Raw genomic sequence first — 19,656 nt, 5'->3', positions numbered from 1 at the left:
CATCACCCTTGAATGGTGTACAAATAATCTGTTGCAGTAAGAATGCATGAATATTCAATGCATGAGGCCTACTGATTACAAATAGAGATATGATAGTGGAATAGGTATCTGCATTCCCATGTGGATGTCATTTCTGTCCAAACAGCCCACTTTAATTACTTGCATAATGTAACAGCTCCATAGCTGCAATGACATATCATAACAATCCACTAGACTACTGTGGAGGTTACGGACTTACCTTGCAAATGCTGCAGTTGACACAACTGTAGTTCAGGGCTGACTCTGTTTGATGCAGGCACTACACAGTCAATACATGGATAGGTGCAGGATGTGTGAATTGACTGGCATCAGTTTTAATATATGCATGTGATTAGGAGGACGGTGTTAGTCCCTAAGTCCCTAGGTTGTCAGTAAATATGTTATGCATTGTCTCTTAACCAAAGCCAGGGTGTAGTGAGCATGCCTACAGGGATAGCAGCAGGGGGTTCTTCTTCTGAGTCCTCCTGTGACTGTGGCTTTGGTGATGTAGGTACCGGTGGAGGGCTGTGTATCCCTTCCCTTTGCTATCTTGCCGCAGCTCTTTCCACAGGATCAGATTGTGTAGTGTAGCACATACTGTGAATATCTGTGCACATGTGGCTGGAGTATACTGCAAGGCTCCACCAGAAATATTGAGGCACTGGAGTTGTGTCTTCAGAAGCCCAAGTACATGTTCTATGATATTCCTAGTTTTTGTGTGTGCCTTATTATGGCATTCTTCATTGGTGGTTTGTGTTCATTTCTGACGTGTGTCATCATCCATGGTTCCAGAGTGTAGCCAGCATCCCCCAGTAAATGGTCCTGTGGGATGTTCCCCCAGCAAAAAATCCAGTACAGCTGTGATGTGTGCCAGATATGGGAGTCATGATAACTGCCAGGATTGCCATCAGATGCATTCATGATTCTACCCTGGACATTGCACGTGACGTGGCAGTTGATGAACTGGTATCCCTTGTGGTTAACTTAAACTGTACCTTGATCACCAGGTGGTGCCTTGATGTGTACATGAGTGCAATCTATGGCACCCAGTACTTCAGGGTAGTGTGCTACATAGTAAAGGTGCTGCATATTGCCCTCAACTCAGGGGAAAGGGGGGAAATATATGTGCTCACTGGCATGTGTAAACATAGCATCCAGGAATTGGTGAGTATCCTGGATTCAGATGCCTGTGGCACCCCCATCATTTCCCCAGTTGGTCTTTAAAAAGTACCTGTAGCTAGTATCCTATGGGCTACACATACCTTATTTTCCACTGAGATGGGTTCCTTTCTGTTAGTTCTGACTGAGTTGAGGGTGGCAGAGTTTACCGATTTATTGTAATATGTCCCTGTCCACCCTGTACTGCTCTAAAATCTCCAGCTCATGTAGTTCCTGGAACATTATCTTGAGCCTGAACACTCTTCTCCTCCTCTGTCTAGGCTTATTATCAGTAGCACCAGTAGCAATGACTTCAGCATCTAACACATACAGATATAGAATAGCTGTGGCAGCCCCTACCATTATCTCAGTTAAAATTTCCAAGACTCTACTCCAGTGGTTCAGAGTACTGAGGGAAAATCAGAATGTAGCATATGCATACTTTATACTGTTACGGTGTAGGTACACCAAGTGGGATTGGCTTATTATGATGCAGTTCACCTGGCTAAGATATAATTGGCATAATTTAAATGCCCTATTTTATTGCATGATGTGACACTATGCCACTAAGCACAGCATCATGCAGCATAGCTTATACAAAGCTACATATTATTCATTGAATGTACCCATTTTTTTTCATAGCTGGCTACATCATGACTGTGGGTCTATATTAGATGAATGAACACTTAAAATGTCGAGTATGTCATGCTTGACAGTTTTTAAGTGAACATTCATCTAACTGAAACCCCAGAATAATGAAACAAGGAGTTTCGAAAAGTTATAGTTGGGCAGCTGTCAAGAAACCAACAGCTGACAGCTACAACATACTGTACACCATTACAACCCCCCCCAAAAAACAAATTGAAAAACACTCCCCCAACTTAAATATACCAACTCCAAGATCGCACCACTATGGAGGACTGTCAGAACATTAGACAGGGTGAACATTGAGACTGCACCACAGTAGAGGACTGTAAGAACAGCAAGACAGGGTGACCGCTCTGATGTCAGCCATTGGCTTCCTCATGGCTGGCCAACTGTAACATTTTCAAACGCCTTTTCTCAACATTCTCCGGTTTTGCTTAGATGAACGTTCACTTAAAAGATGTCGAGCATGCTGCATTCAACATTTTAAGCATTTGTTCATCTAATAGGGAACCCATGACTGTGACGTAGGTGATCTGCTCGTGTGAAGACACTATGCTATGCCCAAATCATTTCCAGCAAGTGGCGTGCTACACAAACACACTCACTGAGCATCAAATGTCCGGAAAGTTATATGACCCCCAACCCCGATGTCATCCATATCAAATGGAAATATAACAAAGAGTCTATACAAAGTGGATATTCGGATACAGTTGCTCCTTTCAGTGATTCAACAAATGCACGTCATTTGCATAAATACTCATGCTGACAGCCTGGAAACTATATGGTTCTTAGCCATGTAAGCTGAGTAACAGCACACAAATGCACTATTGTTCAGCCCCAACACAAGGTCCTACAGTACATTTGTCTAAAATACATTATAAATGTTATTTTACAATTATATATTTATATTATTAATTTTACATATTCCCTTCCTTTTTCAGGCATCCACAATGTATGTATTGTGTATTTATGTATGTGATCTAACCATATATGGAATTTTACATCCTCTTCTGTCCATGTAGACTCCTGTACAGGGAAAATTTCCATGTACACTTTGAACATGGACACAAATGCATTTCAGCTTGCTGGATCACTCCAGCTGACTGATTTGCATAAGATTCACCTGCTTAAGCAGAAATTTGCATTGCATGGAAGTTTCCATATTTGCGCATGCTTGCACACTGCTAAGCAAGTTTCAGAATCTAAATATGTTTGCACTCATGTGCATATCACGGTGCAATGCGTACATGGAAAAAAATCATGTAGGCTTTACTGAATTTCCCTGATTGAGAAATCATCAGTTTGAAGGAATCATATGCAAACGCTTTAGGGTTAATAGTTTAGAACCTTATATTCAACTATTGCCACATGGGTCCATCTATTCATACAATCTCTACCTTATTTTTATACACACACACACACACACATATATATATATATATATATATATATATATATATATATATATATATATATATATAATATGACATTATATAAATTATACTTAGACGATCATATTATCATACCTCTCATCTTCTGACAAATGTGGACAAAGCAATAAATAATTTGGTGAGAAAGACCCCAAAATAGGGACAGTTTTTAAATATTGCTTGTACAAACTTCAACAGTTCATAGAACAGGTTTTGCATTTGCATGAATTTTCTGAAGGGTATGAAGTCTGAAACTGAAAAGTCTGTTATTATCTTCTTACTGCAGTCCACAATGATTTCAAAGTGATTTGCTAGAAAGCCAAAATTTTATGAGGAACAGACTGAAAATCTGGACTTTTTGTAAAAATCTAGACAGTTGAGAGGTATGCACTGCTTAGCATTTTTAAAAGTATATAATCGTCTTTGTGATTTTGTTTTACTCTGTTGAATTGGATAACATTTTATTCTCCTATGTATATGTTACAATGCTTTATATTCAATCTCTGCTGTCTGACTTAGCCCAGGTTGTGAAAGAGTCATCAGACCAGCCCACCTTCCCAGTTAGCAAATAGTAACTAACTAAATAAGTAAGTAGGGTAATTTAATATGCAACACTAGATTTCTGTTGACCCAGCAAACTGGAACAAAGAGATGATGTGATACCTTTTATATGTGATATCTTTAATCAGACCAGCATAGATTTTGCAATTACTTGAGGTTTCAGGCACACAGGACCCCATCATCTGGCATTATTGATTTCTTTTGTGAACTTTTTATACATTTTCTTTTTTTTTATTTGATAATATTTTAAACTACTTTATCATTTAAATTACTTTAATAAAATATCCTACTCTTTAAAGTTTAAATGCTACAGGACAGTTTAGTATTCCACATGATGAGTTAAAATGAGTTATATTTACATCTTAAAACTTATCACATTTGTCAACCTTAACAAAGTTTTAAGTATTACTTCATGTAATGTACACTACGATGTTCCACCAACTGAAATATAAACAGCTTTCTTTACTTATGAGTGGCTCAGTAAAAAGATACAATTCCATTTAAAAATATGACACAATGACCATCTCAATATATGAAATGCAGAACTGTCTCAACATCTTCTGTGTTTGAGTAATACATTAAAAGGAACAGGACACTGTGTTATCCCAAATCTTGGAGTAAGTTCTGGAGATTTATTCTTTGTAGGCCACACAATTTCAAATTGTTGTATTATAGATGTGAAGAATAGGAACATCATCATTCGAGCAAGATTCTCACCCATGCATATTCGTGGTCCTGCAGGAGAAATGACAAAATATACATGCGTCAGACCATTTGTGCCCTAGGCAGGAGGAATTGGCGTTACAATTCTATGTTTATATACACATCTTCATCTGTCCCAATATTTGTTTTATGTTCTCTTTGGCAATGTCTACACCTGCTTGCTGCATTATATGTATATGTTTTTGTACACTTGTCTATAACTGTATATCTCTCTCTCTCTCTCTCTCTACCTCTGTGATTGCGCCTACATCTGCTGTTGTATCTTATAAATATGTGTTATGAAACAGTGTCTATATCTGGCTCTTTAATTATGTTTGTGCTGGTATCTTTGTGTTTTTCCAGCTATAGAATCTGAGTTTATGCCAAAATGGTTTAGACTATGAGCTGCTGACAAACTGCAAATTATGACTCTCTTTTTTTCATTCAGAATCAACTCCCAGTCTGAGTAACTCAGAAAGATGCATTTGTGCCTAGTAATTAAGTGACTGAATAGAAGGAAAGAAAGAAATAAAGAAATACAAAAGAAAGAAAAAAATGAATGAATAAATGAATACACGAGTAATGTGTTTGCCTGCTTGCATTCTTTCGCTATCTTTGTTGGTGACTCTGTATTATTTGTTGGGTAATACTGTACCCATTTGTTTATCTTCACTGTCTCATTATTATATCTTAAACTCTAAACCACTTGACAACAGCAGACTTCAACAAGTTGACGGAGTAGATTAACTGTGCTTTGATATATACCGTTATACAGAGAAAAGAAATATTGCATGCCCTAAGATGCAGAATGCATATTCTACAGAGCTAAAAAAAATTCATAATGCCCCAGAATCTCACAAAAAATATTACATGCACTTTTCCTGAGTTACTGATGAGGTATTTATCAACATCACATTTGCTGGCCATATCCTCTCACTGGCCCTGTTTGAGTATCATACATTAGGTTAAAAATATTCTGAACATGAAAACATTTCTGCAGGGTGACTGGTCTTTCTGCACCTCCACATAAGTGAAGTCTGCTCCATCACGCCTGTTTTCAAAAGATTGCTGTTATAATACAAATTGCTATGTTTACTATCCAAATATATTTATTTTAACCATAGTGTTGCTTTCAGTCATACCACAAACAAAACAACCCAACAAATAGGATGCCAAGAAGAAACATTTTACACTGCTTATAAATATGAGACTAACATACATTAATATCCCCAAAATCAACCTAAAGCACAAGTCACACAGACACACAGGCACTGTCACGTGCACACACATGCACGCACACACACACACACACACACACACACACACGCGCGTTCACACACACACACACGCGTTCACACACACACACATGCGTGCACGCGCGCACACACACACACACACATACACACACACGCACACACACACACACACACACACACACACACACACACACACCAGTCGCCAGTACAGCATGTCCATTAGATGACATATCAGGGTACGGAGTGGAGACTTGCTTTGATGGATCCGAGAATGTAAACCATCAGGGTTTCTTAATATTTAAAGGCCTTGGTTTGAATTGTTTCCCCTTGCAAAGAAGCCTTAACTTATTTATGTAAGAGCAAGGGTGACTGCATGAGTAAATTACCAACAAAAAGAAACTCTATACTTCTGACAGTAAGCGACTGTTGTTGACTGCCAGTCTGTTATCATGGTACGCTTTACAGTGACATGCTCTGAGATTTTGTGTATTGATTCAAACTGTTTTTTGATATATTTTTGATGCATCTAACCAGAAGATCAACACATTTTAATGTTTTATGTGTTAAATGGTTGTGTTACAATGTATTGTAAGTATGTGATCAAGTTGCCTGTTGTATCTGTACTTGTATTGTTGTTAAAACATTTAACTAGGCTTCTTTATTTACGATTTTTTAGATATGACTTTCCTTTTTAGCCAGAAGTGAGGATTCATGTATCTGCCCATTAATTGCTGCTGGTTATGGGTGGACAAATGTTAATTATACTTTTAATCATTGCAACACTGTGATAGGTGTTTTTGAAATGTGTTCTTCAATTATGTGTTTTAAATGAAATGGTATGAGAGAACTGTTTTTATCTGAAGAAGTTTAACAAGGGACTTAAATGAAATTGCATAGTAGATTAGAAAGTAATAATACTTTGAGGCTTTACCGGAGCATTCATGACAGTTTTTCTTTTTAGTAGTTCAGTTTGTTTTTGTACGCAGTTTTTGAGTGCCATTCATGCAAGAGTGGTCAAAGTTCCTTGTTACATACTAGCCCTTTATAAGTCTAGCCATGCAATCCAACCTATTTGTGTCCCATTGTATCATGGGCATTTAATAGGAGTGATTATGTTAGTTAGGAAGTTTCTAGGGGTTATGTTGGGAGGGTATGCTAACTTGGGCATTACTATCTGCTTCTATCAGAAACATCAGGACCAGACTCGTGCTGAATTTTCAATCTCCCATCCATTTATCAAGGTGTTGTGAGGTATCCCTTGTGGCTAGTGCTTCCTTCCATCCAATGTTGCAGGTTTTGCTCATTAGGGTAGGGATGTCTGGAAGTATTACAGATGCCACACCGCCCCCCCCCCCCCACACACACACACCTTCACACATTATTCGATACACACACTCACACCAACACACTCTCACCTCTCCCCACCTGATTGAACTCATGGGCACACTCTAACATTCATTCCTAAGCACCTATCTACACCTTCATTAACCCCCTACTGCTACCTCCCAGGCAGATACACATTCACACATATGCTCACACAAACAGCCCCTGACATGCACAAACCACACATGCCTACTAACACTACCTTACAACTAAACTCTGCAGTAATTACCTCTTCTTCAATGGATGACCAGGCCTTTTGGTCATGATGGTCAGGAGCATCTGTGGTAGCTCGGCTGCATAGATGCCTTACTGCAGGAAGTTTTGGGGACAGCACATGGATAATTAGCATCTGTCTGTCTCCTGTACTGCTCTATTATTATGTATTATGGCCATGTAGACAGGCCACACCACAACACTGCACATCTTCATATCTGCATGCAAAAGCACTGCTGTAGTGCTGCCTATCAATTCTGTAAGCTTACCACATGGTACACATGCACACATCGTATACAACTCTCACTAACCTTTATGACTTTCGCCATGTATGTTTCTTTTTTTTTTTAAACAATTTTATTGGTTTTAAAGAAGTAAATATAAACAATTACATGTTCTTTTAACATAAAGATATTTACAATTCAAAAAGTGTTCACATAAGCATTCACATAACAATGTTTAACAAATAAAGTGAAATTACTAAAACTATATACAAAGACATCCACAGAATATCATTAAGTTGCCTAGTATTTGATTATTCCATATATATAACACGTAGAGAGGTTGAAATTTGATTTATATGATATCATTGTCAATCTCTTTTCAACAAATTTTGTAGATTAACCCATATATGATAGTATAAGTTTTGGCCATGTATGTTTCTGAAGTTCAGACTACAGTTTATCAGGTCTGAAGAACATATTATTTATATTCATTCCTTACATAAAAGCAAAGGCAAGTCCTGAAAAAACTGCATCCAAAATGTCTTGCTACTTGTGTGAGAGGTGCTTGTAGTGTGGTTATGTGATTAGCTCTTTTAACTTTATTTAAAATGCATCTCAAAACAATATTAATCGGGTAAAACATGGCAAAATAATTACAGAAATCCTGAGATTTAAACAGTAGCTAGGCAACAAAAAACTTGGTAACTGGACTTAATTTATTTTTCAGCATATTTTTTAAATTTATTTATTTGCTGTGAATGCTGTTTGGTGCAGTAGCTTTTGTCCACTCATAGTGGCATTAAATAAAACAACCGCATACTTCAAGAAACCATATAAATTATCATGCTGGTTGCCAACTCTCACAACATGTATCGACAACTAAAGCAACCAAAAAATAAAGCTTTTGAATAATTTAAGTAGGCAAAAGTTTTAAGAATCACATTTATGCTTCTGCTGTGGGTTACAAATTATCAGTTTCATGAAGAATATATTAAAATTACAAACTCCTAAAGAAGAACATAAAAGAAGCTATTGAAATGTTTACTTTCATATTGTCTTGCAACTTTTTCTGTCAGACAATGTTGGAGGTTTTTTTTTCTGAAATGCTCTTTCACATAACTGAAGAATTAATGAAAGTTAAAACCATACTAGTTTAAAATAGAAAATACCATAATTAGATACCTGGACAGATAAGTAAACAGGGAAACAGAAGCCTTTACATCAATGATATCAAACTGCACTCACTGAAATCTCTTATTACATTTGCTGCCCATAGCAGAAGGCATGTTTTGGATTTTGTTTCTGACTTTCAGAATGTATTTAATAATAAAACCAGATAAGTTACCATTATATTCATTATCATTGTGCATAGTGGTTTAAAAGGGTTTTGCAAACTGTGCATGGTATATGGATCTAACTATGACATGATTCATAAACTTTAATTTCCCCAGAGACACTACCCTCTAGAACCATACCTAGGATATCTGGTGCATCTGGTGTATCCTTGATAATTTCATAGATTGCCAGTACACCCTCAACTCACAATTGAGAAGGGAAAAAAAAATCTTCTATGCTTTGTAACTGTAGCAAACTGCTTGGTGCAAGCATAAATAGCAGTTTGCTACAGCTACTTCCCCATGATGAAAACATTAACCATAATTACAAATGCAGTATTGACATTTGTTTATGCTTTATTAGCCCATACTGGTACCTTGGTACACACTTGGCACCTTACAATTCCATGTCCTAACTGGTTGCACCTGCGGCAGTTGCCCCCTTTTCCCAACCCTAGCTATTGCTCTGTTGCCCACATATGGAACTCACACATAGTGGTTGCAAGAAAGTATTGCACATATTTTTGTTGCTTCCATTTACTCCACTGCACTATGGCCCTGTATATTTTTCTGCAGCTACTGACACAAAGTGACCAGTTATCTCAGCTCCACTCTTACTACCAGAAATCAGATTCTGCTGAGTCTGACCAAGTTCTGCTACACACTGCCAGATGTAACTTTCACTTCTGAAAAAGTTCCTAACATTATGAAATGAAAGTACTTTACTTGTTGATTAAACTCTTTGATACTAGCCTGGACCAGCTTTCTTTTGTTTCTTCTGCTACTCATTCAACAGAAAAAATGACAATGCTAGTGCATTTAGACCCCACAAAAGTTTTTTTTATGTCTCTAGAATCATTCCATGGCCTTGATTCCCAGTGCACCATATCCACTTTGGGTCTGCCAGCTGCTACTGACCTCCTTGGATTTTTGATGATCAGCTGTGGCCAGTCATGGAACCTGAGAACATCCTGGGTCTCTTTGCAGTCACCGTTATGTAAGGGATTTTTACAGTTATGCCATACCCACCACTCCTTTCTTCCCAGCACTTAACCTTGTAATGCTTTAGAAATGGGCAAATAAAGATAGCATGCCGCATATCACCCCACCTTAGTGGCAGCTCACTCATGCCCACCACTCTTACTCTTCCTTGAGCCACATCTGCTCATGTAACATGCCCAGCCTCCATCAGGGATTGCTGCAGGAAAAGCCAATGTAACTGCCCACCCTCCCTAGGATAGGCACACCCATCCATCTCCTGCTGCTTTATCAGTCAGCTGGGCCAATAATCAAACCCAGATCATCTGGGTTATAGTTAGAGTTTTATGCCTCTATACCACCAGAGCAGCTTAGACACCCACAATCCAGTGCGAACAGGCCCCACATGTACATATAGCACAAATATTAGTGCACATTATACCCCACATGCTTGTACACATATTCTCCACATACTAGTGCACATAGACCTCACATGCTAATGCGCATAGACCCCCATGTGCTAGTGCAAATATACCACAAATGCAGGTGTCCCATATACAGAATGGGATGACACTAGACATCAGCTTTGCCATATTGCCACATGGGTAATACAACACCTTGTGGCTTTGCACTTTCATTCTGTGTTTTCTGTTCTCAGTAATTACATTGTTATCTTGCATTTTATATGGTAATCCTTTGCACCTAGTCTTTGGCTATCTATGGCATAATCTGCCTTTCACATGTGATCCACAGGTCTGTGATTTATCTTTTTCAATCATTTATCCATTATTTTAGTTATATTCATGCATAAGCTATATTACTAGAATATTTTTGTGCCATATTGGTCCAGGTCCTCTCCACATCCCCCTTACGGAATGACATTTCTCAACCTGTGTTTGCAGAGGTAGTGTTTGGCATAGGCCAATGTCATGTGCCTCCGACTATCTCAGCTGCTGCATGTGACAAGCAGCAGCAGATGTACACAGTGCTATATTATGTGCTGCCAGTATGTCACTGTAAACAGCAATACTAAATTAAGATAGATGGTGGATCGTTATGGATTTCCCTGACATGCTGTCATGGCAGAGGGTAATTTGTAACATTCATATCCTCTTTTGCCATAGCAGTGGATTGAGTACCATTTGTAAATTACAAATGCAATTAATGGATTTGGAGATGCTGAAGTTCCTACTAGTGGACAACTATTTTTGTAACTGTATGGGTGGCCACACTGTTTTGTTACAATACTTTGTTGCTAAGCCTGGAATAAATAGATGTTCCAAAACACAGTTTATGTGATTATAAATTACATGTGATGTGATGTAAGGGGATTGTAAATGATGTAAGATGATTGAAGACTGATGTCATTGCTCAGCAGTGTTTGTATCAGCAGAGCATCAGTGTGCATGAAGCACTGGGGGTGCGGTTTATGCTTTTTACTTTGTTTGTCAATGATATCACAACCATAAACACCTGACTACACTCCACAGCATATGCTGCATTTCACACATTTGTGTATCAGGGACACTGGTGCTGACTGCCATATCTATATATATATATATATATATATATATATATATATATATATATATATATATATATATATATATATATATCTACACCATATATGGCATCCAGCACATATGTAGTACAGTATACATATAGTATGTAGACTTGTAAAGAATACTGTAAACTGTGTAGGGCTCTGTTATGTGACTATTATGTGGTACCAGATCTATGTAATTACACACCATGTTTATGAATCTTTTGATAGTCCCTGTTATATAAAATAATAGAAAAACTAAGACTCTGACAGTGTTTTATCAAAGGTGGCCTAAGATTCCCTCACTGAAGTTTGTGTACACCGTCTTTCCCTAAAGACTCAACCAAAGTGGCTCAGTCAGGATCTTATTTATTTATTCATTTGTTTGGTTGGTTTGTTGTTTTGTTTGTTAATCAGTGAAGTGAACTGTCCAAGGGCCATTTTTAGACCAGGCACCACACCAGGCCCTACATGGGAACGAGTATTACAAATCCTTACAACAACATACTGGATCAAATATTACAAAGTTTTACAGTAGCACACATAGGTTGAAATGAAATAGTAACAAACCACAAATTATTTGCTGAAATTAATGGTGCAATGGGTAGCAAATGTTCTCTGGTTTGATTATCGGCTTGGGAAGAGAGCTTCCGTGCTTGGTCTGCGTGTTTCCCTGAGTTCATGTGACTTTCCTGTGGTGCTCCAGTTTCCTTCTACACCACAAATATATACAGTAGATGGAGCTGACACTGTAAACTGGGCCATATATATGAATGCATCTGCATGTGTGTGTGTGTGTGTGTGTGTGTGTGTGTGTGTGTGTGTGTGTGTGTGTGTGTGTGTGTGTGTGCACGTGTGTAATGCAGAAGAATGGTCAAAGCTGGGCTAGCCACCTGCAGCTATGAACATTAGGTGATAGTCACTGTTGACATGACACCCAGACACCATGTACAAAAATGGGGAAAAAGGGTGATAATGCCAATAGCAAGTAAGAATGTAGTGCAAGACTAATAATAAGACAACAATTTAATTTTGTTACAAAGTCTTATAATCCAAAAAAATGTTATGGCTATGCTTTCTAAGAACCACATGAATTTGTGTAGTGGAAATTTATTGCAAACAAATAACAAGAGTTAAGCACATTTATTCTGTTCTGTTAAGAACTATCTCAGATTTTCATACACTGACTCTGGGTAAAAGAAGTACAGCTGTATTTCCCACACAGTAACTAATATAGGCATAGATATAAGACTCATACTTGGACAGCTGTAGCATCTATATACGTTTGTAATTTTTCAGTAAGAAATCAAAGGGGATTTAATGGGAAGAACAATCACCTGCTTGAACAGACTGACCAGAATTCTGACCAAAATGTACTTACGTCAAGAATTTGATAAGGGTGTACCAAGTGTGGAAAAGTATTATCAACTAGAATAGTAAATGATTAGAACTGACATGGACATTATAAAGTGCAGGGTTATTCATTGCTGGCCTGCATTACTTATAGAATAAATACATCCACTCTGGAATCATAGATAATGTAGTAAACAGCTGATATGTTTTCTAAAACCTACACATTTTTAAAAAATAGTTCAAGCTGCCATCAATAATTAATATGAGCAAACACACAGAAAACATTTGGAAAAATATTTGAGCATTATTTTTTTTGGCCTACTCTTCATTTTATTGCAAGAAAAATTGTCATCTTCAGGGCTAGTATTTGACTGCAAGGCTGCCAATTATATGGTCAAAGTCCCACAAGTGCAAACCTTACAAACAAGGGTGCCCGCAGGCAGGTGCAAGGGGGTGCACTTGCATCCCCCCTGGAATTGGCTGGCTGAGAAATTAATTTTATTTTAATTAAAAAAAAAAAGAAAAAACTTCTTTTTGTTTTTTTGTTTTTTTTAGGGCATTCCTCTTTAAGAACGCCCTTTGCATCTCGTCCAGTCGCACAGACGCAACATGTGTTTACGACCTGTTTTTGTCTTCTGTGTCAGTCTATGTCTTCATCTTTCGCGCGCCTACCAGGAATTTGAATTCCAAAGGACGTTTTGACTGCGGACATGCCAGACGAATATAGAAGTGAGAGGTAGGTGTGTGACAAATTGGGGGTCGTATTGGAGTTTTGATGAAATAATACAGTCCCGTTCCATAAACTTTGCTTTGCATAAGTTCTTATGTCTATCTTTAAGCTTTCAGAAACATTCTCAGTAGTAAGACAAAAGCTTTCATGTGTTAAATATAACTGATACAGTCTTCAAAGCTCACCAAAAGTAAGAGTAGTCAAACTAAGTATGCAAATTAAAGTATTAGAAGTTTCCTGTATAAAACTGGCTGAACATATTTTAAATTAAGAAATAATTCAACTTCCAAATACTGAAACTTTTGACAGTTCACAAGATGAAAGTTAACCCAGTTTTGTACGTGTTCAGAACAAACTACTTAAATACATCTTGGATCTCCTTACATATGTAAATACAAACTGGATGTGACCTGATTTAATAACCACTGAAGACATTTACTGAGGTTCTAAGTTAAGGTAACAAATTAAATGATTTGGCTTCTTTTTTGCTATGTGGATTGGAATAACTCTATCACATTTATATTTACACAGTTCTTTTAGAAAAGAGAGAAACTCTTTTCTCACAGAAAATAAACCCGTTAGTCAACTTCAGGTTTTCACTTTTCATTCCTTCACAATAGTGGTGTCAAATAATCCATCCAACCTTCAACAAGGTGTAGAACACAGTTAAATTTTGCCTTACATCTTACATCTCCATGGTTCATGCTAGCCTTCTTAAGAAATTTGCTTTTCAGGACACTAGAGCTTTTTATGATCTGCTTAACTGATTAATTAAATAAGATCCATAGTGAGTTTCCAAGTTTCTAAATTGATGACATTGAGCTCTATGGCTGCTTTTAAAATCCAAGCATCCTGTTCTCAGCCTCCATCAGGATCATAGACACACACGCTCTGAAATCAAAAGTCTAAAATATCTAAAGTCTGTTCCAAATCAATTGTATTTATTTACTGGTCCAGGTTTTAAAAGCACAAGATCACCCTCCGTTCCCATTAACTGGTCAAGCGGTCAGTTGTACACAGAATAGCCTCTAGGAGGGGAGTAACTCTAAGTAATAACCTGTTTTGCTAAAGTTTTTGAATAAAATTCCATGAAAATTTAGTTTACTGGTTGTAGACAAGCATGTAGGCTGCATTTATCCTTGGAGTGAAATTATAAAGCCTTTTACTGTGTAATGCATCATTAGTAGCTTTACTTTAAATACTTTTTATTTAAATGAAGGAGGATCTGTCAGTCTGTGATGAAGTCTCAAGAATTTAAAGCTTAATCTCACCCTCTCTTGCCTTATTTTTATTTTTCCCTTTGCAGATTTAATTCTGACATAAATGAAACTGTTAGTTCTTATCATCACACTTTTCTAGTGAATTGAGAAGTGTCCCATGTTAGTAGACTGATGCTGACTAATTGTGTGCATACTTGAAGTCAGAATTTTTATACAGTCTCTTGTTGGAAGGTCTTATTTTATTATTTTTACTTTGTTTGCTAACATTTGATATCTATCCTTTGTGCAGGAAGAATTTCCTTGTGTTGGACCTTTTTGTCCGTGACTGCTGAAGTGTTTGTTTTACTGTGTATGGGAAGAATGAAGTTAAGACGGTTAAGACCTGGGAGAAGGATGATATCTAATTCCTTGGTTTAGGATTCATAACTGTATACAGGTTATTAATATTTATTAATTATTGATGTATATTTTAGTTTATTCTTTGAATATATATTGACTTGTTTCATTTTGACAAAAAATGTACAGGCATGAATTTGGTTAATCAACATTTAAATCAGTGTTGCGGTATCATAAGCTATAGGGGTTATTCCTTACCTAGGATATAACCACCATCCACGTTTAAGAGGGTCACAGCTTTCTTGCTGACAGTGCTTTATATCTGTGTGCTTTGTTAAACTGATTGTTAGCTAACCATCTTTTCAAGGCTCTGAAGATAATTCCTCTAATGGGAAATAACTTCATTTATGTCATTTTGCCATAAAAAATGTTTTTTGTGGGAATCTGATTAATTTTAAGATGCAAAATTATTTTTGTGGGACTGTCATGTTACTGAAAGGATTTTTACTTGTGTAATGCTTGTGTGGAGGGAATAGTCTGTGTAAACATATTTTTATTGATGTCATCTATCTCTGTGTTTTGTGTGTGTGTGTGTGTGTGTGTGTGTGTGTGTGTGTGTGTGTGTGTGTGTGTGTGTGTGTGTGTGTGTGTGGGGCAGGATTTCTCTCTTCTAGGACCGTCAAAGATTTACTGCAGAACCTTGATGTTCCTCCCCAAGGGTTTACTGACTCAGTCATTTTTTGCAATCTTCTTGTGAGACTTCTTTCCCATACTGAACACTAAACAATTGTCTGTCTCCATGGTTCTTGCTACTCCTGTCCGCAAGAAGAAGAAAGTTAAGAAGTCCTTGGGTGTCTGTCTCCATCACTGCCTCAGTCATTGGTGAGTGACTCCTTTGTGGCCAAAGCTGTTCCCTTGGATGATCCATCTTTTGCCTTCTGGTTCCTTTAGCTGCAGCTCTTCAGAAAGCCATTAATGACTGGGAGATTGACATATTCCCTACAGCTATAGTGTTGATTCACTGGGCAAGGAAAAAACACTTTGGTTGACCTTCCAGGTATGAGTGGTTGAAGGTATACTACTTTGCTGGGGTAAGGTACCTGATTCCCAGGCTACTGCTTCTGTCATGAGTCAGTCCCATTCCAGGGATTTCCCTAGGAAGAAAAAGCAGAAACTTAAAAATGTCTCTTCTCCTGTGTCTGTTGTTGAGTCAGGTCTACTAATAGCACCATTTAAAATAGAGAAAAACTTGGCTAGGCTTGTAAGGGCCTCAGGGCCATTAGCCTAGTAACCTCTTATGATCCCGTGAAGCTTGGTTGTAAGCAGTCTGCTGTCTAAAAACTGTGAAGATGCAGCCTGCACTTACAGGCCTAGACAGAGCGAGAGAGATTTTTTCTTTTTTTTTTTTTTTCTTTTATGGACAATATGGCTCCTTGTTTGCATATATGCCTACAAAATCTTGCATGTTAAAGGTCAAAATAAAGAATAAGTGATATAAATCCATGGAAGTATGACAGTATTTATGAAGTAATGTATGTATTGTGCTATTTTCTTTTCTTAAAAATGGTTATTGGTTTTGGAAAAGTTTCATACCTCACAATTCAGATTTTTGTCTCATATTTTCAGTTTGTTTCTCATAAAATTGTGTTCTTTTCGCAAATCATTGAAGACTGAAGTCAGAAAATAATGGCAGGCATTTGAGTGTGACTTCATATCCTCAGAAAATGCATACTAATGCAAACTTTGTTGTTCTATGCAATTTCTAAGGGGGTCAGGGGATGTATGTGTGTGTCATGCCTATGAACTGTACAGATTTCCACAGAATGTCCAGACTTTTGCCTTATATTTTTGGTCTGTTCCTCATAAAAATTCAGTTTTTTTTTTGACAAATCACTGGGATGAGCTAAGGATTAAAGTTACTAAATAATGACATGCATTTGATTTTCAAACTTCATATCCTGTAGAAAATTCATTCTAACACAAATCCTGTTATTCTAGCAACTTTCTAAATGTGGCCCTAGTTTGGGCCTTTGTCCCCAACATTATAACAGGCTTTTTCCAGATTTCTTGTGCTAAGAGATTGAGAGGTACTGTGTGTGTGTGTGTGTGTGTGTGTGTGTGTGTGTGTGTGTGTGTGTGTGTGTGTGTGTGTGTGTGTGTGTGTGTGTGTGTGTGTGTGTGTGTGTGTGTGTGTGTGTGTGTGTGTGTGTGTGTGTGTGTGTGTGTGTGTTCAGCTGTCCAGGTTTTTTTTAGAATGTCCAGATTTCTGCCCCATATTCCTCCTGAGCTTTTCTCCCCGGGCCTCAACTGAAAAAGGGATTTTGCACAGATGAACTAGCCCGGTTAACAAATGCCAAATAAATAAAAAGGATTGAAGTTGCTAAATAATAACAAGACATTTGAGTTTTAGATGTCATATCCTTTAGAAAAATGTATACTAACACAAATCCTGTTATTCTACAATTATTATGTTCATGAGAGCAATATTTATAATCCGTCCCTGTTTATTTTAGGCTCTGTCCAGATTTCTTGCACTAAGAGGTTGAGGTGTGCGTGTGTGAAAGTGAAATGCCCTATTTAGAGTTAGCAGATGGAATTTATTTTCACATACATTTTCAAGGAATTGTGAGCTTCAAGGGAAGAGATGTTTGCTGTTGTTCATGCTGTCTGCTTAAAATGTGCAACTGTTTTGTTTAGCAAATGGTATCACTGTTGTGGTGTAGAATTTCAAAACAGTCTTAGTAGCACAGCAGGTAGCATACTTGCATCTTAATGTAGAGGGCTGTAGGTTCTACTCCCATCACATGTAGATTTGTATTTTAAGGGGGTGGAGTGATGCAGTCCTGAGTATGTCCTTCTTTGGATGAGATGCCTAGTAACTATGAACCTGTGTTTCCGATTGACACTTATTCCTATTGCAATATACAAACTTAACATTTTTAAATGTAACATAGGCAATTTATTGTTTAAGGGCAGTAGGCACTGGATTTGTAGATGAAACACTGAAATATAAAGCTGTTTTCTAGCAACAACTTCTCCTTTAGTTTCAGATCTCTTTAATGTGAAATTATTCAGATGACTTTTACTTCTGCAGAGATTGTGCATATTGACTGATACTGGTAGATTGTAATGATAGACGTTTTATGGTTGAAATGTTCTGAATCGGGCAATTATTGGTTCATATGTTTTGTTTCATTGCTTAATGGAAAAAATGTTCAAAACTATAAAACACACTCTAAGTGGTGCTGTATTAACAAAGGATATAATTCAGTTATTGTATATTATAATTAATACAATCAGGAAGGTGAATCAAAGCAGTTATGCATGGTTCTGAAATGTGTGCAAGGGGCCTATGATTTGAAAACAGTCCAAATGTAAACTTAACCTGCCACTGGCCAGATGCATTTTCTTTGAATGTGGGTTTAAATGCTGTTTCAGTGCATGCAGGTTTCAAAGATAGAGAAGTTTTAATGCTAAGTCTGTTTTCATTGTAAGACTATTTCTTTGTTTAAGTTTAGCAAATGTCTATCAGTGTTTGTGCTATAAAATAGGAGGTGACTAAGCTACTGGCCCTGAGGCCCTAAAATTTGAAATAAAAGTTGAAAATTAAAAGCAAGTATCTGTAATCATTGTAGAAGTAATGCATAACACAGTATGCACACAGAGAGTTTTGAACAGTGTTTATGGCAACTGGGGAGAAATAGCCAAGTAATGGGATACTGGAATGGCTGCGTGTGTGTGTGTTGGGGGGGTGGTGGAGTTGAAGGGAGGTGGGGTTGGGTCGGTGCTTTGAAGGGGGTGGGGTTGGGGCGGTGCTCCAGGTTTGCACCCCCCCTGCAAAAAATCCTGCAGGCTCTCTTGCTTACAAGATCAGGTCAAGAATATCAAAAACATGGAAGCTTGAATGGCATGATCTGCCATTGTACAGGATTGAGGTACAGTGGGGATTAGGGCTTTGCTATATTTCCCACTGTAGTGCAATCTTGGAGTTTGTATAGGGGGTACAGGTGTTGCATTTGTAATCTGTTGGTCAAGCTTTAAGGTTTTTGATATTTAAAGCTCAATTTTGTAAGGTTTACACTTGTGGAACTTCAAAGTTATGTTAGACCTCCAACTGCATACCTTGTTTTTGTGCTTATTAAATGAAAATTTGAGTTAAGGATTTTAATAGTACACAAAACAATATTAGCCATGTACTTAGATAGGTTCATAGATTAGCATTAGGCTAAGTGATCTCATGGGCCATTTTAAGCCTAGCCAATTACCCCATGGGAGAATCAAACCCTGTACTTTCTGTCCGCAAGGTAAACACCTTAACCATTATGCCATCCTCCCACCTATGATTCCCCACCAAGTTCGGACCTGAAGTAGCATTGGGAAACATTAACTGATTTCTTAACATTTTTTTAAAACTCTGTCCTACCCTGTTCAGCACTTTTCCAAAGGTCCATTCACTGTCAGATAATGTACTTTCTGATCATGTCCTCTTCACTTGGAAGGGCAACAGAGAAAAAGTTAATTTATCTTGTGCTCATTTGGAGCCTAGCTGATGCCTCTGAAGCTCTTATG

At 37.5% G+C, this 19,656-nt stretch overlaps 1 protein-coding gene across 1 annotated transcript in view; it reads right to left on the bottom strand.

Annotated features, from left to right (window-relative positions):
* Nucleotides 1-3,914: 3,914 nt before the first annotated feature.
* LOC122796834 (cytochrome P450 2J5-like) overlaps nt 3,915-19,656 on the bottom strand; it is a 571,510-nt gene continuing 555,768 nt past the window's right edge. Inside the window, exon 9 of the mRNA XM_044065577.1 lies at nt 3,915-4,550. Coding sequence (XP_043921512.1) covers nt 4,366-4,550 — 185 coding nt within the window. The 3' untranslated portion in view covers nt 3,915-4,365. The remainder of the gene's footprint in view (nt 4,551-19,656) is intronic.

The sequence above is a fragment of the Protopterus annectens genome, chromosome 3.part0, assembly GCF_019279795.1.
Source record: "Protopterus annectens isolate FY-2018-M chromosome 3.part0, PAN1.0, whole genome shotgun sequence".
Lineage (NCBI taxonomy): Eukaryota > Metazoa > Chordata > Ceratodontiformes > Protopteridae > Protopterus > Protopterus annectens.
Note: the sequence above shows the minus strand (reverse complement) of the source record. Positions and strands in the feature narration are given on the sequence as shown.